This window comes from Microtus pennsylvanicus, chromosome X (assembly GCF_037038515.1).
Source record: "Microtus pennsylvanicus isolate mMicPen1 chromosome X, mMicPen1.hap1, whole genome shotgun sequence".
NCBI lineage: Eukaryota > Metazoa > Chordata > Mammalia > Rodentia > Cricetidae > Microtus > Microtus pennsylvanicus.
This window is the reverse complement of record NC_134601.1, coordinates 78,591,522-78,617,882: the sequence shown is the minus strand read 5'-3', so window position 1 is coordinate 78,617,882 and position 26,361 is coordinate 78,591,522. Positions and strand designations below refer to the sequence as shown.

General features: G+C 36.2%; 1 protein-coding gene across 1 annotated transcript in view; it reads right to left on the bottom strand.

The window, feature by feature from the left end:
- Positions 1 to 26,361, bottom strand: part of Brwd3 (bromodomain and WD repeat domain containing 3) — a 102,390-nt gene that overhangs the window by 1,757 nt on the left and 74,272 nt on the right. Inside the window, exons 23-40 of the mRNA XM_075956710.1 lie at positions 26,085 to 26,253; positions 24,847 to 24,960; positions 20,081 to 20,188; positions 16,982 to 17,106; positions 15,953 to 16,035; positions 15,062 to 15,173; positions 14,632 to 14,693; positions 14,368 to 14,523; positions 13,674 to 13,794; positions 12,184 to 12,309; positions 12,016 to 12,094; positions 10,198 to 10,254; positions 9,266 to 9,406; positions 8,249 to 8,320; positions 6,838 to 6,990; positions 4,712 to 4,875; positions 4,239 to 4,336; positions 2,946 to 3,104 (exon numbers count right to left, since the gene is read on the bottom strand). Of these exons, the coding sequence (XP_075812825.1) occupies positions 2,946 to 3,104; positions 4,239 to 4,336; positions 4,712 to 4,875; positions 6,838 to 6,990; positions 8,249 to 8,320; positions 9,266 to 9,406; positions 10,198 to 10,254; positions 12,016 to 12,094; positions 12,184 to 12,309; positions 13,674 to 13,794; positions 14,368 to 14,523; positions 14,632 to 14,693; positions 15,062 to 15,173; positions 15,953 to 16,035; positions 16,982 to 17,106; positions 20,081 to 20,188; positions 24,847 to 24,960; positions 26,085 to 26,253 (2,099 nt within the window). The remainder of the gene's footprint in view (positions 1 to 2,945; positions 3,105 to 4,238; positions 4,337 to 4,711; positions 4,876 to 6,837; positions 6,991 to 8,248; positions 8,321 to 9,265; positions 9,407 to 10,197; positions 10,255 to 12,015; positions 12,095 to 12,183; positions 12,310 to 13,673; positions 13,795 to 14,367; positions 14,524 to 14,631; positions 14,694 to 15,061; positions 15,174 to 15,952; positions 16,036 to 16,981; positions 17,107 to 20,080; positions 20,189 to 24,846; positions 24,961 to 26,084; positions 26,254 to 26,361) is intronic.

Here is a 26,361-nt window from a genome sequence, read left to right as displayed (position 1 = left end):
TTTTTCAAAGGTGGAAACAATGGGACCTGCTGAAGGTTTTGATGCCAAATACTAAGAATAAAACAGTGTATCCCCTATGCTTTTTAGTCTAAGAAATGGGTAATGGGCAGAAATACTGGATGAGTTGGGAAACACTATACAAGACTATACAAGTTTGGGCAGCATGTTGAGAAAAGGCCAAGTTTTCTAGTTTTAGATACCAGTAGAAATCTAAAAAAGACATGAAAAAACAAACAGGGTTTAAGAGGATAGCTCAATGGTAATATGCTTAGCATGCACAAAACGCTGGGTTCAGCTCTTGATATACATTTGCATATGTACATACATAAGCACAGCCAAAAAGAAATGAGATATCATGCATGTCTACAAGCTGGATCTCCTAAGATTATGGAGCTAGGGAGGGAGTTCTAGACATTTTCAGTCTATGAAGAGAAATAAAAGGAGAGAAAATGGATGAGGAAAGCAAAGTATGTTATCTTAGCATTTAAAGGTAGAATTCCTAGGCCGAGGCCCTAACTCCCTAAGGAACTTCATTTGGAGACTGGAGTCCTTTACATAGTAAAGAAAGTTAATGAAGGTCTCAATTATTATGGAAAAAACAAAGAGATTAGGAAGTTTCTAAGTTTCTCTCATCTTTTTACCCCCCCCCCCCCCACACACACACACACACACATGGCTGGGAGTGAGGCCAGAGACAGAGGAGCACACAAAGGAACAGAAATATAGAGACAGACAAAATGGCCACAAGGAATACAGCTTAAATGTGGTCTTCTACAAGCCTGAGGAAAAGAAAGTTCTTGTCAGATAATACTCTCCATGCACCTTGATTCCTCAGACTTAGAGGCTCCAGAACTGTGGGAAAATGAAAGTCTGTTGTTTAAGCTTCTCGCTCTGGTATTTTATGGTTGTCTAAAGTGACTAAGACACTCAGCTAGAGACTAAGTTGGTGTCACACACACACACACACACACAAACAAAACAAAACAGGAGATAAGCTATTTTAGTAGTATTTACGAATTATAGAGGGGCTGGAGAGATGGTGAAGAGGATTTGCTGTTCTTGCAGAGTTGGGTTTCCATATGCCCACATGGGCAGCTCAAAACTGCCTATATCTCCAAGTCCAGGGGAATCTGATACTGTCTTCTGGACTCTGTGCACTAACGTGTACAAACCCACAACCAGACACAAACATATACACAAAATCACAAATGCAAATTTAAAAAGATAGAATTAACAAGGCTTTACAACTATGTGGATGCAAGAGGAAAATGGAGAGTTGAAAATTACTGAGTAGGCCATGGTGATACGAGCTTCAAACTTCCCTACTCTGGAGTCTAAGTTAGAAAGATAAAGAATTTGAGGTGAGCTTAGACTACCTAGTGAGAGCACACCTTTAAAAATAAGATTTAAGTTGAGTGAAAAGGATGACTGTGAGACACAAACGTGATGAAAAGGAATGAAACTATTTTTAGGAAGCTCCTAGAAATGAGACTGGTAGAATGAACAGATGTTTGGGTTGGTACATCTCCAGAGGCCCTAGCATCAGGAAGATTAGTTTAAACTGGAAAAGGTGGCACATGCCTTTAATTCCAGCACCCAGGAGGCAGAGGCAGGCAAAACTCTAAGTCTGTGGCCAACCTGGTGTACATCGTGAGTTCCAAACCATCTAAGAACTACATAGAACCACCCTGGCCTATAAAAAATATGACGACTGGTTTAGTCAACAGATTTATTAGAGTTCTTTATTTGCAGAAGCCAAAGATCAAGAGAGCTAAAAATAGCAGAAAACTGCCAATAAAGCTCAGCTCAAGCAAAGTAAAGACAAAGAACTGTATAGGAATATCAGCAGAGTCTAGAAAGCAGTGAAGACAAGCTTAGAGAAGAGGCAGGAAACAGTGTCCAGTGACACTGAGAACAGGAAGTTAGATACCGAGAAAAGGAACACTGCTTGGGCAGTCTGCATTACTGGTGATTGGGGGAGAAGAGCTTTTTGGAGAGGGCCTGGCACACAAACTAGGCTATGAAGGATAAAGGGTCATGGATGAAAGAAGAGACAGGAAATGTAGGCTACTCTGTCTATAAGCTTTCCCACGAAGAATAAATATGAACAATGCAACAGAATCAGAGAGAAATAGATTTCAAAATGGGAACTATAAAAATAAGTTACAATTGCTTGTCAGTCTTTTATCGCAGATCAACAACAATGTGTTTCAATATTTTTCATATAACCAAGAATGTATTTATAGTCTATTTTAGGTCATCTGGTGATTATAAAACAATGCATAAGAAAAATTAATATCCACTAAAAATGTATATAAAGTTAAAATGAATTCCAAGTAACCTATTTGTAAAACCAAATTAAATATTTTTACAAACTTCAAATAGTTGAACATAGAAGTATCTTTGAGCATGTTCAAGGTGTGTACAGGACCCTTTATAAGAGCTTCTGGATAATAGTAAACTTCAAATACTTATAAAACCAATTCGCTTGGCATACAAGATAGATAAACATACTCATGAAATAAGTCAATGATTTTTATAAGCACTAAATTTTTCTTCAAATATAAAGTTATTGAAACAGCCTGGAAGAAGGAGTGCTTTTGAAATATTTGAGACCTGTTCACTTCTTATTGACATGGTTTAATACATGAAAAATTCTGAATGTTTCCTGACAGTCTGGTTCTTATGCACTTGGGGAAAGAATTCTTCATTTCGTTTTTTTCTCTTATTCATTTCATTTTACATTCTGTTCAAAAGTAGTTGCCAAACATCTGTTCCAAACTGTGCTTATAAAATCCCTTTGACTTAAATTTGGCTATTATAATTCTTACTAGGTACCAAGACAAACTAGTTGTACTACCCTAACACATCAGCTTTTTAAATGACTCGTCATCCATCATACAAAAATAGAAAACAAGTTACCTCTCCAATATTCAATTTCCTACCTTGTTTAACTGGTAAAACTCTATTACGAAATGATTTGGCTTTTCCTGGGTCATGGCTATTTCCACTTCGGCTATATCCACTGAAACTTGATGGAGAAAATGGCCCATCTCCTTCATCATCAAGTAGATATTGTGAAACACCTTCAGCAGCATCTGAAACTTATGTTTAAAGAGATTATGATGTTAACATAATTTCGTTTTTCAGGAAATTTTAATACAGGCTGCTTTTAAAACTACCTTCACTACTTTACTTCATGATAAAATTAAACATTGCTTTACAACTGGTATCCCACATATATTCCCAGCTTTTTGGAAACTCAGCTAGGAGGACAGTGAGTTTGAAATCTATTTTGGCTACTTAGCAAGACCCTAGAGCCCACCCCCAAAGTATAGTATGAGTATGTGACAACAGGAAAACAAACGATTTATCATCACTAAAAACTTTCAAATACAAAATGTCAAAAAAAAAAACCTGAGGAAAAACCTCCATCACATATTAATCTCCAACTCTTACACTGACAAATATATTGTACACATTCTTGGAGATATTATAGATAATAAAAATCATACAGCTACAGAACTTTCAAAGGGACATTTAATTTAGATTCATACAGTTAGGTGTTAGAGAGAGAAGGCTCAGCATTTAAAAGTATTGGCTGGTTCACCTTCTTCAACCTGAATGGAGGGGGGAGGACCTTGGACTGCCCACAGGGCAGGGAACCCTGACTGCTCTTTGGACTGGAGAGGGAGGGGAAGGGGAGTGGGGTGTGGGGAGTGGGGGGAGGGGGAGGGAAAAGGGAGGTGGGGAGGAGGTGGAAATTTTTAATTAAAAAAATTAATAAAAAATAATAATAAATAAATGCTGAGAATAAAAAAAATAAATAAATATAAGTATTGGCTGCTCTTCTATAGGATCCGAGGAAGATTCCCAGCACCCACATGGCAGCTCACAACCATCTGTAATTCCAGTTTCAGGGGATCTGCCACCCTCTTCTGACCTCTGCGAGTACCAGGAATGCACATGGAGTATAAATGCGCAGGGAGGCAAAAGACTCATAAATACACAATAGATTTTTTAAAAGTGGTTTTGAAAAATCACCTAATCAAAGAGACCAAATCACTTTACCTAATGTCTTACAGGAGTGCCATACAGCTAGCAAGTAAAATAATGATTAAAATGTAATTTTTCTAAATCCCAAATCTATTGCTCTTTGTACTATAAACAGTGATACCAACTCTATATCCTTTAATTAGCACCAAAATTATAGAACACAAAAGCAAAGATCTATTTACCAGGAGAAGAGAAAGGAGAACTAGTCCTGGCATAAGACACTGAGGGATTCTGGTCATTTTTCGGCTGTAACTTCATTTGCTTCTGCTTCCCTTTCGGGCTGTAAATAAATAAATAAATAGATAGATATACAATTATGAACATTTTTTCTGTTAGTAATTCAATATGATGAACAATATGACACAAAATTCTGATGGTGACCAAAATGGAAACTACCTAGAACTTCAAGTGAAATACCTAAAGTAGGTGAGCTGACAAAGTGAAGCTTCAATCACATAACAAAATTCAAAAAATTAAAAATTTAAAGGCACAGTAAAATCAACATAATCAATACTTTGGGCTACCAACTCCACCTTTGCACAGAAACAGGACTTCTTGAGTCCCCTGAGACGCGCTAAGTTTACTCGCCAACCTTACGGATGAGCTACCACATACAAAGTGCTTTAACGCCTACTGCTACATCAGTGTAACGTACCTAGGAGCTCTGCTGCTGGACAGTGAGCTGCTGCTGCTTCTCAGGCGCTTCCTGTACCGAGGCCTTCTCCTCTTCTGACTTTGGATTGCTGACTTATATTCAGAGATGATATTTTTAATGTGATTTTCAAATAAGGCAGACAATCTCAGCGTCATGCTATAGATCTGGAAAGGTGGAAAGCACAGCCTTGTTTTAGCAATCACAGAAGAGGATGAACATCATTCCCGATGGAAAACACACACTAGCTATTTGAAATTCTGGAGGAATTAAGATGTCATTTTCATTTATTAAAAGTAATAAAAACTTTAAAAGATAGTATTTAGTGCTTTGAATGACGGGAAAATCCTCATATATTATAAGGTAATTTTTACTGAGACAATATCCCAAAAGATAATTTAAAATATGTATCATAAAACATTAAAGATACACCTATCATTTGGTTAATAATTTGACCTCTGGAAATCTGTTGTAAGGAACAATCAGGGGACTATACACACATGATAAAAATGCTAAATGATATTAAAGACTTTAGCTAGTCATTATTCGTGTAAAGTAGGAAATTATTTTTTAAATCACTCAATTTTCTAGCAACAGAATACTAGTAAAAAATGAAATCAACAAAACTCCAATAAACCATTAAATAGTCAGATAAAAGAATACCATCAAAAACCTCATTTTAAGCAGTCATCATACAGATCAGATCATCTCTTAACCCTCATCAGAGAAACTTGCCCCTTGCAGCAGATGGCACTTAACGTCGAGACCCACAATTGGTCAGTGTGCAGAAAGCAAAAGTGTAAAGTGCTCAGCCCCAATCAGACTTTCATATTTCACCCCAAGGCTCAGGGATCTTCACAGAAGAGAGGCTAGAAAGGCTGTTAAGAGCCAGAAGTGGTGGATGACTTCAAGGAAGCAGGACAGATACACATACGAACCCAGAGAGAATATGAAAGCATGTACAAGTTCTGCATAAGGTCCAGACAGACAAAATCCCAGCTTAGAGAGCAGGAAGGTTGATCATGTAATCCTATCACTAGCTGAGGGGCTATATAGCATGTAATGGTGAACCATTTTAATGAGGTGACATCCCATGGTTGGCTAACCAGAATAAGAGATTCCAAGACTATCTGGGCAACAAAATTGGTTTGATGAGAAATGAATTAAAAGAAAAAAGTAAGTTCAAAGTTGGGTGGGAAGGGATGGGACGTTTGACAGGGTAATAAGTGATTATGTTCAAAATATATTGCATGAAATGCTCAAATAATTAATAAAAATTATTTTTAAAATCATAATACACATATAACAATGACTTTAAATATGAAATCTAATATTTTATAAGCATCTGAATGTTAAGTTTAGTATAGATAGGACTAGAAGAAAGCACATTAAATATTAACTATAAATAAAAATGTGATAGTTTGATTTTTAAAATATTTTTCCATATTTTTCAAACTTTCTATTACTCTAAAAGTTATGATGAAAGGGAAAAGGAAATGCAAAAAAATTACAACCTAGAGAAATTGGTCAAAATTTTACTGTATATTAAAGAGTTGAAGCATTTAGACATATGCCTACCATGTAACTAATCTGACAGTAAGACACTAGTGGCTCCAAAAGATAAATATTACTGTTTCTATTTCTTGTTCTCAAGATATTTTCAGTTTTGGTAATATATAAGGAAATATTTAACATGAATATGAATAAAGTTGTAACTTCCCAATAGGGATCACTTTGTGATAGTAATGGGAATATCTATATTAAGAGCTAATTAAAACATTTAATATAAACTAATATTGTCAACTCCCTTTATATTTATCAGTTCATTTAATGGAGATTTGAGTATTTAAATTATTAACTTTCCTTTCTTTTTCTTTTCTCTGGCAGATGTAATTATCATTAAAGAATAAAGTAAGATAAGAGAAAGAAAAAGCTGCTTAATTTCAGAATTATTCTAAAAGTATATTTACATATGCCTTGAAAAAAATCCAGAATGCATAAAAGATACTGAGAATGAAACTTCAGTAACTGTGTCAAAATAGTAGAATATACTTGTTTACAGATCTTGAAAACTGTGGAAGGAAAACTGCCTGAAATACATAACTGCCCATTTAATATTAGTTTCATACCCTTGACTTTTTATTAGAAGTATAAGCTTTGGAGTTGCTGAATATTTGGCGAACATCTTTATAAAATTCCAGAGGACTATCATAATTTCCTGATTCCAAAGTTTCTTTCACAGTGCTGAAGTCCATAGGTGTGTCTATACCATCTTGATAATCCTACAAATGATAATGTGTTACATTTAAATACTCAAATTGCAAAACAATCCTAAATAAAATAGCACTGAGAATTACATTACCCACTGAAGCAAGTTATCTTGACACAAACACCACCTTTATGTCTACCAACTACTTATTCCCGCTCCCAAACCAAATCCTTTTTAGGTTTCTGAAAATAACATGAGTTTAAAGGGTTAAAAAAGAAAAGTCAAAGTCGCTGGCTTGAGCTGCTGACACGGTGCCAAAGTTATCTAATGACAGATGATGGGATTTTCAGGTAGAATTGCAGAGTTCCACTCCACAAACTACCTTCATATTTCCAAGATTCTGAGTTATGACATTTCACATAAGTTGTCACTAGTTGAGGTCAAAGTTTGTGCCGGCTACCCCTCTTCTCTGTCTATATGCAGTGGAGGCTGGCTTTAAACTCCTGATTCTCCCATCTCAGCCCCTCAAGGACCAGGGTTATAATTCTGCACCATCATATTTGGCTGCCTTTTGGATCTTTAACCAATGTGATTTGTTATTTCATCTAAAGTTTTCAGTCTCACCGATTCAGAACTTAGTTTGATTGCAATTAGAAGAAAGAAAATCCATTTTAACTTAAATCTTTCAAGTCCATTAAGTTTTTCTAAGGGCTATCATATAGAATAATATCTGAAACAGACTTATATTTCCCACTTCCCTGAATACCTTGCAGTAAAACACATATGTATTCAATCACTCATGTTACTTACAATGTTAAGAAGTAAAACCACCACATTTTCATCTACCAAGAACGCGAAAAGAGCAAAAAGTAGCAGAGAAAGGGTATTAAAATAGATTTCCTTAAGTTATAAAAACACCAAAAGTATATTCCAACAGCTTATGCCTTCTAAAGCAGTGATATTTTCATAAGGAATAATGTTGGTGTATAGTAAGACAAGAACTCAAATTCCTCAGCTGACTGTTTAGGGAAATCTGTGCGGGAAATATCACTGTGGCACAGATATAATACAGTCCACTGAATGTTCTCTGCTTTGCTGCGTGGCTTTCTAGCCATATCTCCAAATAAGCAACTATATGATGTCATGAAGAACAATTCTGAACACACGCTGATTCAAAAACCAAAATTAAAAAATTAAAATGACCAAAAATTTAAACAAAGGTATAAAAAGAAACTAAGTTGAATTGAAAGGCAAATTGAGCAAAGTGCACAAAATTTGTGTTCGGCATGAAAAGTTTCAAAGGGAACACCACAAAACCAGCCTAAGCCTACCTCAGACTGAGACGGATCTTGACTATCTGGAAGAGCTGATGCTGAGGGTTCTCCTTCTTGCTGTTGTTGAGCCTGTCAGGATAAGGAACACAGGTCATTTTCACAGCACCACTCCACAGGATCAAGACTTGCAATGAAGTTGTGATTCAAGGCTCAAAAATCCACAAACAAAAATAATGTTTTACTTGAAAGATTTCTGTGTTTACCATATTCTGCTTTGAAAAATATAAGCCTCATGTGTCCTCCTCAAACTTCCTACAAACAAATCAAACTTAGTTGATTGCAATATTGTTACTTCTTTTTCATTCCAAAACATACACAATATGTTCCCAAGTGTCTACAGTATATGGAGTTGTCACATATTTATAATAGAAATCCTAGTCACAGGGCAAAGTAGTACGTGCCTTTAATCCTAGCAGTGGGGCACACAGTGTCATCTTAGGACACAGTAGTCCCATACCAGCCCGGAGAATACAGTTAGACCCTGTCTTGAAAGTAAAAATAATTGTATAATCTAAACTGTCATAATGTTATCTTGTTGAAAAGTAACGTTGGTATGTGGATAATTATAAGTAGCCATATTGATAACAAATTTACTATAAATTAAACAGGTCTGACATATATTATTACTAAGTCTACAGTGTGTAAAGGTATTATTAGAAGTTAGTTGACTATAATAAATAAATTAAAGCATGAACTAAAAGAAAAGGGCTTTTCATTTGTTTTCTTGTAGACGGCATCTCACTATGCAGTCCTGGCTCGCCTGGATCTCTGTGAAGACCAGGCTGCCCTCAAAAGCCCCGTTATCCAGCTGCCTCTGCCTGTGAGGAAAGGCATGTGCCGCCATATCCAGGTGATTCCAGTCTCTTCTAGCAACTGTATCAATTCCATCCTAAGTCCATGGCAACTCTTTTAAAGAGTTATAACTAAAAGGAAAATTGTTCAGACATAGATACTAGCTTGGATAATTAACAGAAATCATCCTGTTGGTAATTATTTCGGCAATGGGATGCTTACTGGTTGAGAAGGAGGATCTGCAGGCTGTCGAAATGGCTCTGAGTCTTCACGTTCATAAATGAGGCTCAATAGTTCTTTGCATTGTTTTTTCCAAGCGTCAGGATTACACTTCAGAGACGGTCTTCTGCCTCGACATTTGACCTACAAATCAAACAGAATTAATCTTTCCAGAACTATTCCTTGATTTTCTCAGAAAAGCCTGGTATTACCCAAGTCCAGATCTAAGCAGCCATGTTAACACGTCCATCACCCCGATGGCAGTCACTTGTATAAGATGCACCAGCTACTGCTTATATGTCTTACTTAAAAGCGCCATTCTGTCTGGCAAAAAAACAAAGCAAAAGCAAATGCCAACAATTCTAGTATTCTGTATTTCCTTTTAAGAAAATCTAAACTGCAAATAAAGTACAGACAAGTAAATGTCTCCCTACTCCCCTTGACTTAAAGTGTCGACCTGTGGCCAGTACTTGGGAGCCTGAACTGTCTCTTGAATTGTAAAGACTGTTTATTTAAACAGTATAAACAACATTACTGTGCAGATGGCCTGCTTTTCTTGTAGGAATCTGGGATGAAGATATGCCTTAGTCAGAAGGTGCCTACATACCCAGTCACTAGTAAAATTCTTGGTAACTGAGTCACTAATCACATACATATTTCTGTTTTTATTGCTGTGAGAAGACTGCTGTATAGTCCCTCATAGGAGAGGGAAAACCTATGGGAACCGATATGGTTCCACCCAGCCCTTGCTGTTTTTTTCTTGCGTTTGGTCTGTATATCGCGGCCCGCTGCTGTAATGAACCTAAATCATGTGTAAGCTATGTATTTGCTTCCAAGAGTCTCAGCTACTCTCAAAAAATTGGGATAAGAATTGGGATCTCTTGACTCAGGAAACCTGGAAATGTTTGATCTCAGAAAGTTACTCATTTCCTCACCCTTCTTCCAGATGAAGTTCCAGGACCATCTGAATCTAAATCGACCATTTCTGTATCCTAAAAGAAAAGAGGAAAGTGAGACGCGCTAAGTCACATTAGAAGGGGTACAGATTAAAATGCATATTCACAAGTAAATAGCAAAGATAACGACAGTTAACTTTCGTTCATTGAGGCGGGCAGCAGAGCAAATGTAGGAGGGAGAGTCACTTCAAACTATGATAATACACTGTGTATAGGTTAGAAAATATACCGGGAGGAAAATAAAAAGGCTTTCTCTTTAAGTTAGAATAAGAAATAAGGGAAAAGGTGAACTTTGTAGTCAAATAAGTATGAGTATGAAAAAAATCTTATTCTATAATGACTGAGTCATCTGATATACCATAATCATGACTTATTCCCAATTAAACATTGCTAGTTCAATAATTAGGACATTTTCCCAAGGGAAATATAAATTTGTCCTAATTCAGTTAAGTATGTCTCAGAGTGATAAGTTTATCAATACAAAGTCCAGACCTAGGCACCACTGGTGAAGGGCACAACAACTCCATAATGCATAGGAGAAATGAGATCAGGCCTTATTGATATTCCTTCGCAATAAAATCAAGTTCTTAAAACTTTACATTTCATTTCTATTCTAAGCAAAACAGTGTGAGTTTGTGGAGAAAGTCTTATTACATCAAAATCCTAAACTGAAATATATTAGTGTTAAGGGTTAGGAAAAATATAAGAAAAATGAACAATTTTGCTTGAATTTTTTTAATTGGTTAGTATCTAACTGCTGTATCACATTTTCCATATTACTTGACTAAATAGCATTTAGGTATATTAAAATACATTATTTGATAGTCACATAAACTTATACCAGGAAAGTGTCACTTGAAATTACCATCTTAAAGATTAAAGATGCAAACAAAATGTTGTGGGATAATCTTTTTTTTTGTATACTGTAAAGATGTGCCTAAGGCTCCTTCTGATTGGTTTAATAAAGAGCTGGATGGCCAATAGCTAGGCGGGAGAGAATAGGCGGGACTTCTGGGCAGAGAGAGAAACTCAGCATTAGAAACAGGTTAAGTTATAAGAGCTAGTTAGGAACTAGTCTAAAATTAACATCAACTAAACAGGTTTTTTTCTTTTTGATTTGTCAAGACAGGGTTTCTCTGTGTAGCCCTGTCTGTCCTGGAACTCACTCTATATATCAGGCTGGCCTTGGACCTCAGAGATCCATTTGCCTCTGCCTCCTAAGTGCTGGATCATAGGTGTGCACTACTGCTGCCTAGTTCGAACTAAACATTCCTTTAAAATACTGACTGCAAAGAAAAAGACAAAAAACACACAAGAAACTAACAAAATAAAATAAAAGGATGAGTGTTTTGTCTTATTTTTCTCAGGGCTAGAATTCAGTTGTTCATTATATGAATACATCAGGCTTCAAGGGATGACCAGTTGCCTGTCTCTGACAACACCTTTCTATATAGCACATCATTCCATTTTTCAAACACACCATTGGAATACAGGTCAACAGAGCGGGGCAGAGTTGGCACACACCTTTAATACTAGTACTCGGGAGGCAGAGGCAGGTGGACCTCTGTGAGTTCGAGGCCAGCCTGGTCTACAAGAGCTAATTCCAGGATAGCTCTAAAGCTACAGAGAAACCCTGTGTCCCCCTCCCCAAAAAAGAAGTTAATAGAAAAGATTCAGATCTTCAGCTACCTTCCTAAAATGTTCGCCGTTCATAACCAATTATAGTATACATTAACACTTACTGCGCCCCAAAGCAGAAAAGAAATACGGTCATAATCATCAAGCTGCGATCCTTACCTCCTCTGCATCACTGCTGTTTAGTTCTTCTGCTTTAACTTTATTATAAGTATCCAAAATATCAGTACAGCTTTGATCCCTAAGAAACAAGATAAGTAAGGCAAAATACATTCCAATACTTAAAAACAGTAGAATTTAGTCTCTGTAGGAGATAACACTACTTCTTACCCAATAAATCGAAGTAAGACATCAGTCACAATCTTCGCCGCTTTAACTATAGGACTATCTGGCTCATTGAAAGTCCTAGCATTATGCTCAATATAGCGTACCTCCCACATTAATGCTGATATTCTCCTACAAAATTAAAAAAATCCTGTTATTTTTGGCCTTATATATTTGAATTACATGCCTAGAATATGCATTGTTAGACTATTAGGCACTTTATCATGGTATTATCATGGTATGTCAAAGGTATTTCGATACATGTATGTGACACATATATAGTGTGTGACTTACGGACCAGTGGATAACCGAACATCCTGAGCCTGACACTCAGGATCCCACAGTAGAAGGAGAAAACCAACTCCTGAAAGTTGTCCTTTGACCTATGTATGTGTGCAGTGCTACAGGCATGACCCCACCCACCCCCCCACACACATAAAAATAAACAAAAACTAACCAAAAAGTGCATTTGATAAATCAAACATTGTGTTTAGTTTAAGGAAAAAAACAAAGGGGAAAGGAAAGGAAAGGAAAGGAAAGGAAAGGAAAGGAAAGGAAAGGAAAGGAAAGGAAAGGAAAGGAAAGGAAAGGAAAGGAAAGGAAAGGAAAGGAAAGGAAAGGAAAGGAAGGGGGAGAAGAAAGGGGAGAGGAAAGGGAAGGAGGGAGAGAGGAAGGGAAGGGAAGGGAGGGAGGGAGGGAGGGAGGGAGGGAGGGAGGGAGGGAGGGAGGGAGGAGAAACTATGTATGGAAAATAACACATTTTCATATAGTTATATTTGACATATAAGATCAAATGAAATAATCGGTATTTTATAAAATATACCCATTTCTCAAGTACCAGCGGCAGACTAACTAGCTCTCAGAATACTGAAATTAGTATAAAGTTGGCATGGCTGAACAAAGCACCAAGAACTGACCTCTAAAACCCTTTTATAATAATTTCTCTCGTAAGCCGGGCGATGGTGGCGCACGCCTTTAATCCCAGCACTCGGGAGGCAGAGGCAGGCGGATCTCTGTGAGTTCGAGACTAGCCTGGTCTACAGAGCTAGTTCCAGGACAGGTTCCAAAACCACAGAGAAACCCTGTCTCGAAAAACCAAAAAAAAAAAAAAAATTTCTCTCGTAAGATAAACAACAAATAACTTGGTCTATTTATACATCTAGCAATTAAATTTAGCCATTGTTTAATTCCCCAAGGAGAATTTTAAATATACTGCATTATCTCTGTAGCATCTTGATCATGATACACTGGATTACTACTTCATCTACCTTTAGTGAACAAAATTTATGGTAGTTTGTGTTTCACACAATTGTGCTACTTATATTTTCCACTCTGCCTTTTTTCCAATATCCTGTTTATCTGAAAGAGCAATAAAATGTAAGGAAATTTGGAGCATGTTTTTGGATAACTATATCAGACATCAAAAAGCGGATCTTAACAAAGCGCAGGAAACATAAAACTACAACTTCTGTAATAAATTATAAAACAAAACAAACCTGTAAAAGCGATTTTCAAGTCTTTGTCTGATGGTATTGAGGTCGGTTGGATAAGCAACTACAGTACAATACAAGGGGTAGGCACTGAGATCCACTGGAACAGCAAAAGGGCTGGCAAAATCTACAAAAGCCACCAAAAATTAAAAAAAACAGCCATTAAAGAGACTGACATTTCTTGTTAGTGAATATTCACATATAAATAAGAAGGAGGGACAATACACCTAATTTTTAAGAGAATAATGTTTCAGTTATATAAATTAATGTCACCTTTTATTTGGACATAGTATCTTTGAATCATGCATGACATTTTGGTGCAAATTAGATAAAATGAAACAAAATTAAATGAGGAATGTGCCAAATTTCAGGTTCTTATGTCTTTCCTGAAAAAAGTTTCTCCTCACCCACTGTCTTTACCAAGGAATCCCTCCAAAGTCAGGCTGAGGAAGCAGCCAGAGAGCCATAATGACTCAAGAAAGAAACAGAGACTTATGCTTGCCTTCACTATTATCCCCCAGAGCAATGGAAGAGTTGATTAGTAATTACTTTAGGCAAACATATAAAATATTAGCATTGAACTAAAATCATTCTGCCTGTTGAAACATGTCAAGTATGCTTTGATAAACTTTCTGAACAAATTCTGCTGGCTTTGCAAGTTCCTCATTCTTTTCCTAGTATTTTTGTACATTCACCATACCCAGGGAAAGAAGGTGGTTGATGCCCTGAATGACTCGTTCACATTCCTCATCTCTGGAATGAGCCCCCCACTCTCCTTCCTGGGGTTTGTACAGCAAAGCAGTCAGTTCTTCCTGGGACACAGGAACACCAGCACCAACTTCATCTGGAAAAGCAGCTAGACACAAAATTAAAAAAAAAAATCAAAAACAATTATTTTCCAACGTCAGACTGCTATCCTTTTGCTTTTACAAGAATTAGAATTAATTTTGAAAGGTGTATTTACTTCCTTCTGGAATTGGCTCCATATCCCAGGGGCTCATCTTTTCTCTTTCATTATTGTCCCAGCTATCAAGAAAAGAAGAAGATGCAAATCAGATTCCCAAGCATTTCTTTTCGTGTGGTAACATAATTTGCATGATTTGAGGGTGAAATTTAGAAAAAAAGCAGTGTAGTATTCATGAAGTATAACTCTGCTCATGTAAAGATAGTAATAAACCACTGATGGAGAAAACGTGCTGCACCAATATAAAGTTAAGGCAGAAGTGCACTCTTTAATAGTTTTATTTCTTTGCTGGTGGTGCAATCAAGAATCTATCTAAAATTAATCCATAGGAAAGAATACAACGATCTATTTGGAAAACAAAGTTTAGGTGAAAAAAGTTATATAATAGAGCACTTAGGGTTTACCAGATTCACAAATGAGCTGTACTTACTGAACACTGTAACACTGGAAAGAGCTATCAGGATATTCTGGCTGGAAAGGCTGCTGGCTTTCCACAGTTCCAAACCACCAGGCATCATCTATTATACTGCGGAACCTATCACCTATAATGAATTTCAGACATTTAAATCAGAATGAGCTCTGTTCCCACTCAAATTCTTACATAGTTTTGAATACAGAAGTAGCTTGTATTTATCATTATCATACACAACTATGGCAAATTTAATAAGTCTGGCATAGTAAGAGATTGTAAGTTGTATACTATAATAAAACAATAATTAAAATGTAATATTACAATATAATAAAAGTTCGCAATATGGCTTCTCTTACAGTATTCTATCGTATTATATTCACCCTTTCTTTTTGTGACTATGTGAGCTGGTGCAGTGCGATAAAGTGAGGTGAAGAGTGGAGGCATTGGCACATATTAGGCTACTACATAATAGGTCCTTGAATTTAAGCACGCTAATACCCAGAGCATTCAGAAGACACAGCTGAGAATAGAAGGTCAGCATGTTTGCTGGGAAAACTGACATCCCAGGTAAAAAGGAATGTGATTGTGTGAGGAGCCATTAAAGTATTCACAAAGAGGAACTTGAAAATTATGAGTTACTCTATTTGATATTTTCCATTTTATATGTTCAAACTCCAACTGGACATAGGCAAGTAAGACCATATAACATGAAATGAGGTACAAGGGTGAACTGGTTGTAAATAGTACACAATGTGAATAAAGTTACTTAACATTATGTTTCATTTTTTTGTATGCCTTATAAATGTTACTTCTTGGTTCAGTTCAAACTTTGAGCTAATTTCCTGTGTTTAAATCATGGTTAACACTGTACTTCAAGGTTAGGAATTAGAAGAGACAATTTCTCCTTACCAATCTGCCAGTTCCTTTCTTTGGCTTCATTATAAAACTGATGTAACACAAGGAAATCAATGACATCTGGCATGTCATGATACCTGCACAGAAAACAAAGCACAGTGCTATCTAATACTGTAGTATAATCGTAGTTATCACTTGCTCCACTTCCAAGGATACAATTTGACATAGAGATAGAGATCATTAAGCAAAATTTTGTAAACTCCACGGTCTCTAGAAATGCTTTTATTTAAATAATATAAAGATCAATAAAGGCTTTAAAAGTTTAATATAAAAATCTTCATCAAAATTTAAAAAAATGGATCACTAGGTATGGTGGCCACACCCCATTGACCTTGGCACTTAGGAAGCAGAGGCTGGTGGATCTCTTTTAAGGCTAGCCAGGGTTACAAAATGAGATCCTGCCACAAAAATATGGATTGATATTTTATGCAGTCCCATCAATTTTAAATTTAAATCCCACAAATAGTCATTTGCTTATTATATGTATTATTATTATTAAAAATAACACCAAGCACCATGTTTCAAGCATACTGTATAAACAGCAGTCTTGTGGTGGCACGTGCCTTTAATCCCAGCACTCTGAAGGCAGAGGCAGGCGGATCTCTGTGAGTTCAAGGCCAGCCTGGTCTACAAGAGCTAGTTCCAGGACAAGAACCAAAAAGCTGCGAAGAAACCCTGTCTGGAAAATCCAAAAGCAAACAAACAAACAAAAAAAAAACCTCCCGCAGTCTTTGATTCCTTACAGCTCTCAGGAAAGAAGCAGCATTTAAGCAAGTCTATTTTCTAAAAGCAGATTAAGTAACTAGCTTTGTGCATGGATTAGTTTACCCCTTCCTGACACACATTATACAGAGCAACAGAGCAAACACTAAACAGACCCTTATAATTCTAAAGCACGGAGAAGTGCTGCAGTATTTCCCTCTCCCATTGTATTTGAGCTCTGAATTGAATATTAAATACATTAGTAACAATGGGCATTAAAATTCATATGAACAAACAAAAAATCAGAAATAAGTTACTTACTTAATAGAAAAAGACTCTCCAGTCATTTTGCCTGAAATGGGGTCCAAAAATGCAAGTTTCAAGCAGCACAGAGTAGGTGGTCCAACCTCATATTTGATTCCTACAATCTTAACAAATTCTTGCTCCTATTCATGGAAACACCAAAACATTATTTTTCTATACATGACTACCTTTTATTAATGTATTTCATTATTATCTGAATAACTTAAGAATTATCTGAATACTAAAGAGTTATTTAATGTCTAAAATAGCAACAGTAGCAATAATAAACTTTTATTTTTTATTTAAAGATGTTTACTTCTAATTTTCATTTGTAATTATATTTTAATTATACCACTTCCCCACTTCTTCTCCCTCCCTAGCCCTTCCAAGTCCCTCCCACTCTCAAATTGCTGCCCTTTTCTTGATTAATGTTAAATATATTCAAGTATATTTATGTATATATATGCATATATATATACACACACAAATACAAAACTATAACTTGTTGAATCAAAAAAACAAGTGAATATTCATCAAGTGATGGCAACTACATTAAGGTAAAGGTAGTCTCTTGAACCTTAATATTTAAGGTTAAGGTCAGGGAGATGATTTAGTGGGTAAGACTGCTTGCTGTGCAAGTCTGACAACTTCTGCTAATCCCCAGAAATAATAGTGTGCGTGGAAACCAACTTTCAAAAGCAGTCCTGTAATGTCCACGTGTGTACCATAGCAGATGAATACCTGCATGCATACGCGTGCGCGCGCGCACACACACACACACACACACACACACACACACACACACACACACACGAAACCCCATACAAATAATAACAAAAACAAATGAGTGGTGGTGGTGCACACCTTTAATCCCAGAACTCAGGAGGCAGAGGCACGCTGATCTCTGAGTTTATGGCCAGCCTGGTCTACAGCGCAAGTTCTTGGACAGCCAGGGCTACAAAGACAAACCCTGTCTTGTCCAAAACAAAACCAAAAAGGATGCTCAACAGGTTGACACAAGGCTGTAAATAAGCCTAACTAGCAAAGTCTGTAAGTTCTGGAAAGCAAACTTCTGACATTTTTAGGATATGCAATCTCACAGTAAATCCCCTGTTCCTCTGGCTCTTAGACTCTTTCCGCCCTCCTCTTTCTCAACAATTCTGGAGCCTTGGTGCAAGAATTGTGTTACAGATATATCAGGTTCTACAACTTTGCATTTTAGACAACAGACATGCTAACTTGGAAAGGGGAAAGCTCAACAGGCCTCAACCCTGGGAAAAAAAAAAAACTATGGGCAATTAAGAGTTAGAGAAACTGTAGTCTCTTCCAGGGAAAAACTCACCAACTATGTATACACAAACTACCTCTAATTCCAAATGGTCTGCCCTAAAATATGCACATAAGTAACATACAAAATAAATAGTTTGTGTGAGTGTGTGTGTATAGTCACAGAAACTATTCAAAAATGGATCATGAATTCAAAAGAGAGCAAGGGCTACACAGCAGAGTTTGACAAGAGAAGGGAAAATGGTGTAATTAATTTATAATCTCAAAAATAAAAATTATTAAAATAAAACAAACTTCTAAGGGAACTGTGATATTGTCAAGTTAAAAAAAACACTCCCCAAACACCCACCCTATTATCAAAGTTAATAAATAATCATACAGATTTATATGTACATGTGTTTGAGATGACAGAGTTTTTAGATAGTGTTGCATCACAATCTTACAGTTGATTACTCTTTCTGGATCCAGTAACTTGATTAAAGTTATACAACAGCATATAGACGATCTAGGGCTGAAATTCAAGTCTTACTCCAAAGCCCATGCTCTTATATCTGATACATACTACCCCTGAATAATTTTCTACACCACAGTGCTGTGATTAGAAATAAGACATTATATTTATCCATTCCCTTGGTTCGAGAAGAGTACTCAGTTCTCATTTGATTCTAAGTAGATGAGCAGGCAGTAGAGATGATCCTATGAAGATGACTGGATAAGATATTTTAACACCTTAAAAGATTATTTGATCTGAAAATATTTAAATATCTGAATTTTTCTCCTTTATCTTCAAGATAAAGCAAACAGTAACTCTTCATTTTCCATAAAAAAAATATAGTAAAACTGCTTTTTATTTTTCTCTAAGTCAGGAAAAAATCAGAAATAAAACTCAAAAAGGGATAAATACTTATGCCTGACTATACATATTTCATATTAACTGACATAAAATTCTTCAACAGAAATAACTCTATCTACTTTACTTGATTATATAAAGAAATGTGGGTATTACATCTAAATAGATAATCCCACAGAATACAAGTATCTATGCTTCTTTATTTAACCTATCTCCAAACTACCAGAACCTTGAGACTGTCTGTAGCACACAGTTTACTCGGGAATGTACACAATTGCTGATAGGGAAAACATTCAAACCAGGGAATGTCTGCTTTTCTGTAGTTGAGGAATGGCAAACACACAAGGATCCGAAGCTTACAGGAAACTAGGGCAAATAAGATAAGGTGAAGGTTAAAAATTGTTTAATAGTTTATTTTATGTATATGACTGCTTTGCTTGCCTGTCTGTACGTGTACCAAGGGAGGGCCTGCTATCTGCGGAGGCCAAAAGAGAACACCAGATCCCCTGGAACTGTAGTTACAGAAGCCACCATATGGGTGCTGGGAACCGAATCCTGGTCCTCAGCAAGTGCTCTTAACCACGGAGTCATCTCTCTAGCCCTATAGACATTTTTTAAAGATTGTTCCAGTTTGTTTTCTTTGATACTGAGTCTCACACTATCGCCTAGGCTGGTTTGGAATTCACCTGTAGTCCATGCTGGCTTCACTTTCCAGCATTTTTGCTTCAGCTTCCCAAGAACTGGGATTATAGTATGAATCAATATATCCTAGCATCCAAATTTTAAGAAATGTACACACACACACACACACACACACACACACACACACACACACATATATATATATATATATATATATATATATATAAATTTAGTAAATGCAGCATCACCAAAATATCTGTAAAATTGAGGGAAAAAAAGCTTAAAGCCACTTAATCCCCAAACCCTTGATTGTATTCATGCCCATCAAGCAAACTCACCCTGAGATCCATTTTGTTCCATGGCTGTTTTTGTAAATTAACACTATATATTTTTGATTTCCTCACAGCTCTCACATAAGCTTCATGTCCTTGCCTAAAATAAATAAGCTAAAACAGAAAACAATGTATTTATTACACAGTCATATTTATTTTAACTCTACACTTCCCAATACATAATGTCTAAACAGCCTCTTCCCGTTACATAAAATATTTACAATTTTTCAAACCTTTTCCTGGTCAAAAGATACTCACTCAATACTCATGTCTCTCTAACCCTGTGCCAAATTTCACATTGCTTAAATAATAAATGTGCTTGTTATCTCCCAAGCAGCTGCAAAAGTCAACTGAAGAAAAGAGAGGTCTAGGAGAAGGAAAAGTCAGTTTCACGGAAGGGGGAGGGGAGGGCAATAGAACACCTGTGACATTAAAGTAGAAAGGACTAAAAGTGGCAGGCCACAAGGGGAGAAGTAGGGCGGAAAGATGTAGGTGACAAGAGCGGAGGGATCAAGCAAAGCAAAGCCTTCATGAAAGTGTCATAAGGAAAGCTACCACTCTCAACAACAATTTAAATACACATTTTTAGAATGCTACTTATAAGCTTAAACAATTCTTTGAAAAGCAACTAGTTTTGTGTACATTCAGGGTGGTTTTTTTCTTCAGTGTGAAGCTGCCTGGGAAAGTGACTGCATACAGCATGCAAATGAAGTCATTTTTAAGACAAATTCAAAACTGTTCTGTCGCAAGAGTTCATGTTGGCACGAGCTGAGCACAGAAGAAAATGAATTCAAGTGTTTGGTAAGACACTTCAAATTTTTGAAAGATAATATTTACTACTATTTTCTATACTTATTGAGAAAAATTTCTTTTCCTCAGTGGTTTCGGAATGCTGACAGAAATAAGCATAAGCAGACAAAGGTATCATAAAATACCATATTAGCAGAGTTTAAAATACACAGTGAGGTATGAGGAAGATTACTCTCCTCCTTTACCCCAAGGAATTTAATTTCTCATCTTTAGCTGAGGCCTGTAGACGAGTTCTCATAAAAGCATGAGAGGCTGTGGATTTGAAAGTTCTATACCAGTATGCTGTGATTCTAACACCTAATTATATGCAAATATGGCCAAATTGCTTACCTTTCTAATTCTGTCATCTCATCTGTAAATAGGACATTGTGACATGACTCAAATACTTCATACCATGTAGCACTGGCCAAACTGTAGTAACAGCTACACTTCCTATTTGTTCTTGTGTAAGAGACTATTCTTCACATACAATATACTAACCAATCGTCCCAGCATTCCTGTAAGACAGAACTACTACTATAAGTTCAGTTTTATAAATACACATATTGATTTAAGTTTATGGAGAAGACAAAAATGCGCTTCCCAATCACAAACACTATCAGGCGAGCACATAAAGGAGGCATCAGGCTGTGGACACAGCATTGTGGTTAATTTAGGTACATTGCTGACACTACTATTTGAGAATAAGAGAGCCCTAGGTCCCCTCTGGGCCCCTTGGTCTTCCTGCCACAGTGGCAGCGCTTAAGTAAGGCCAATTCCCTTCTCCTTGTCTTCAGTGAAATGCTCCTGAACTTTCATGATCTCTTCTCAAATGCAGGGGTTGGTTTTGCACTAACAGTGTACCCGAACACACACACACACACACACACGACTCTGACCTTACTCGGAAAATGCTACCTTTGTAGATATAATCAATTTAAGAGCCCTTGAGCTCATAGCAGATGTATGTACACCCTAAACAACTGTCCAGATGAGAAGATGGAAAGCGAATACAGAGAGAATTGGAAGGAAGACTGCCATATGAAGGTAGGACAGAAACTGAAGTAATGTTGCCACATGTGATAAACACCACGGATTCTGAGAATGACCCAAAGCTAGGTGAAGTGGGGAGGATTCAGTATTAGAGATTTGGAAGAGAACACAGATCTGCCAGTGCCACATTAAAGTACTTTCCCCTTTCAAAATGGTTTAAGAGAACAATTCCTATTATATAAAGCCAAAACAAATACATAAGCATACTCTGTGAATAAAAAACCTACACAGAGACCTGGGCAGTGGTGGTGCACACCTTTAATCCCAGCACTCAGGAGGGAAGTAGATGGATCTCTGTGAGTTCGAGGCCAATCTGGTCTACACAGTGAGTTCCAGGACAGCCAGGGCTACACAGAGAAACCCTACCTCAAAAAAAAAAACAAACAAACAAAAAACAAAACAAGAAATAAAAAACCTACATAGAAAATAAAAATATTGAAATATTAGTAAATAAAAATCATAAGTTAAAATCCAAACTAAGGAAATCGTTAATATTGACAAAACGTCTAAGTACAAGGTACTAGATGCAATCATAAGGTATTAAAATGTACTATTTTCCTTTAAGGGAAAGTAGCATAACACACACACACACACACACACACACACAGTGTGGGTATAAAAATTCACATAGAATTAGTTATGGGCAAAACAGAATTTGGCATTTGAGTTAGACCTTTAAGAAGGAGCATTCTGAGGAGCAATCATTTATTAGTAGGGTTATTCTAAGCAAAACAACAAGGGCTTAATAGCTAGACAAAGTAGTAAGTAATGCTATAATTAAGAAACTAATTACATGAACAGTACATTTGTTCCTTTATGAGCTCTTAATAAAAACATTCTCAAATTGCTATTCAACTGTGGGATTCACTACAAAACTTTCTCCATTCCCCCAAACAACTGCCATAGCCTAATACATAATCTTGAAGCATGTGATACAATCAGTTTAATAAAATAAAATCAGTTTAAGTGATTCCATCAAGACATGAACTGACAGAAGTTGTCATGAAGTGTAGAGAAGGGTCTCGTCAGTCTTTAAAAGGATACAGAGGCTTATTTGTTCTGTAAAGTCCTCTAAAATTAATTCAAGTTTACCACAGATCTCAAATGTCTCAAAATAGGCATTAAGTAGAATAAATTATAATTTCAGATCTGTCAAAAATTATGAGGCTTTTGAAGTTGTTTAATATATCATCAGAAGCTTACTAGCATAGTAATTACTGTAAACAAACACTAGCCAAAAGTCCAACATACACCAAAAAGAAACATTTTAATAATTCCTAAACAAAATAAACAAAAGATAAATTACTCATGTTATTCGACAGCTAAATCTGCTACAAGATCTCTTTAAGAAAAAATTAGACCACGTTTGTATTCGGTCTCATTTTAAACCTATTCACTTGTCCTTTTTATATCTGTTATGAGATGACGACTTTACATTTCTATTAATTCTGAATTCAAAATGGTGTGCAGAGGCTGAGAGTGCAACCCAATGGTACAACTGCCTAGCTTGTATCAACCCGGGCTTCTATCCCCAACACACACAACCCAATGGTAAAACTGCCTAGCTTGTATCAACCCGGGCTTCTATCCCCAACACACACAACCCAATGGTAAAACTGCCTAGCTTGTATCAACCCGGGGTTCTATCCCCAACACACACAACCCAATGGTACAACTGCCTAGCTTGTATCAACCCAGGGTTCTATCCCCAACACACACAAAAGCTTTCGATATTTGGTCGGTCAACAGACCAGACAAAACTATCTACCTAAAGGAATGATATTCCAAGGTAACCATAATTTCACTAACACACTCAAAGTTTCTACTGGCTAATATTTTATTAGATTTTTTATGCCTACTTATAAATGAGTATCTACATTTATCCAGAGACTCAGTAATTATCCTTTAGCACAGGTGTCGAACTTTTTGACCTTGGAACGTAATATAAACAAATGTGTTGGGCCACATTCCTAGGTATTCTGGGTGAGACATACCTGTTTAAGCATATTTTCTAACATACTGAATTTTTAAAACAGTATTAGTTATTGATTGATTGAGGACTCAAAGTACCACTCAATTCTCAAACTTCCAATTAAAAATCAACTGCTTTTATAACTTTAGAAATCATAAATAACCTAGTATCTACTATGTTGACTACATTATTCCAGACCTCTACAAAGGGAGCAAAATTAATTATACATACAACTGAATAAAGAAACAATGATAGCACATATATAATTAGTACAGAATTACAATATGAAGGTTCAGTCATTAAAGGCATTTGCTGTGCAAGTTTTGTGACCTGAGTTTAGTTCCTGGAACCCATGTCACAGGTAGAAAGAAATGATCCCACAGAGCTGTCCTCTGACCTCCACTTGTGCTGCCCTCAATTATACACATATGCTCAATAATAAATAAAGTTAGAACATTAAACCAATATAAGATACTAAGATTGAATAGTGTTAATTGTTCTTTTGTTTATTTGGGTTGACTTTTTTGAGACAGGATTTTTATGTTGTCCTCGGTGTCCTGGAACTTGCTCTGTAGAACAGGGTTTCCTTGAACTCACAAGAGATCCACCTGCCTCTGCCTCCCAAGTGCTGGGATTTAAGGCGTGTGCCACCCCCACCAAGCAATGTTAATTGTTTCTTTTTTATAATAAAGGAAATATTCTGTCATTGTTGATTTATTTTCCTTTATGTGCCTGAATGAATGTCTGTGCACCTTGTGTATGCCTAGTGCCCACAAAGGCCAGAAGAGGGCATTAGATCCTGTGTAACTGGTGTCACAGACAGTTGTGAGCTGTCATGTGGTGCTGGGAATCGAACCTAGGTCCTCCGGGAGAACAGTTGGTGCTCTTAACTGCTGAGCCATCTCTCAAACCCAATAGTGTTCTTGAATCAAAAGGGTTTTTATTGGACAACAAGTACCTCATCTCCCATCTGTGGAACGAATGGAGAACGCCGTGGTATAGTATCCAAGATCCACTGAGGGGCAAACCATTCTTCATTAGGTTCGCCTGCCATAGAAACAAGTCCCCCTTTCTAAAACAAAACAAATCAAATAACAATTACAGTATTTGTAACAATGGTTCATAAGTGCAGACTCATGAATAGTAGTATGAAAAAGACAGAAAAAATTATGTAAAATAGCAGGTTTCATGCACACTGAAAATATTTAAGTTTTAAACATATCCAATAGAAACTATACATTTATTTTACATCAAAAAATCAAGTAGTTCAATTTTGGATCACAGATAATAGCTTGACATATTATCATCTAATAATAACACATTTTTTCTCTTCATGTTTCTAGACTATATCAACTCAAATAATAATACAATAGTGACTATTAAGAATAAAAGATGGACCAGATGCTGCAGGTCTGTAATCCCAGATATTCAGGAAGTTGGGACAGAAGAATTGAAAGTTCAAGGCCAGTCTGGGGAACTTGAGATTCTGTCTGAAAATGGAAAAGTAGATAAAAGAGCTGGTATATAGCTCAGTGGTAGTGTGCGAAGCAGTAGGTTCATCCCCTAGTATTTGTATGTACTAATACAACAGGATTACTGCACTAGTGCATTAATATCTTTGACATTTCGTATAAGAAGAATGTGTAGAGCTCATTTAATGGAATCAGCCATTTTCCATTTAGATACTAGATTTTTAGAGAACAGCAATCCTTTTAAAATAGAAAGTATAAAAACAGTATAATATTATCACAAAAATTAACAGGTAAACAAACTATGAAATTCAGACAAGTATGTAGATTAAAGTATTATGTCCCTTAAATTAAATTATATTGGTGGAAAGGATAATGAGGTAAAATAAAATATAAATTCAAACTCTTTTATCCTATGAGTAAAATGTTTATAGGAATACAAATTTATAATTGGGTAATGACAAGAATAATTTTATTTTATTACGATGGCTTATTCTTGTAGAACTTTGCTACATTTTTACAAGCAACTGTCAATGTTCTGGTTTAATAACATAATGATAGCAATTAACTGTACCTTTGAATAACAAGAAATTAGGAACAATTCTTTCAAGTCAATTAAAATTTTTAATCGACATTTTTAGAGGAAAAGCAAATGTCACTATAAAATATTCAAATATTGGAGGCAAAAAAAAACAATGCAAAACAAAGCGATTTCTGTATTACAGACCTTCTTTCTCGTCTGCTTAGTCTTCTTCTTCCTATCTTCTAAGGGCTTCACCTTTTCATCTTCAGAGCTGCTGAAGATCTTCTGCGCTGCCTGTCTCGTTTGTCTCTTGGGAGGCTGCAAATTTATCCCAGCATCCGCTGTCCAGTCAGAATATTCACTTGATGAATCACTGGCAAGAAATCAAAATTATGATGGAAAAGTCATCATTTTCTTATGAAACAGCACTTACAAGACAAGGACTAAAAAAGTAGCATGATAAATACAAAATTTTTATCAC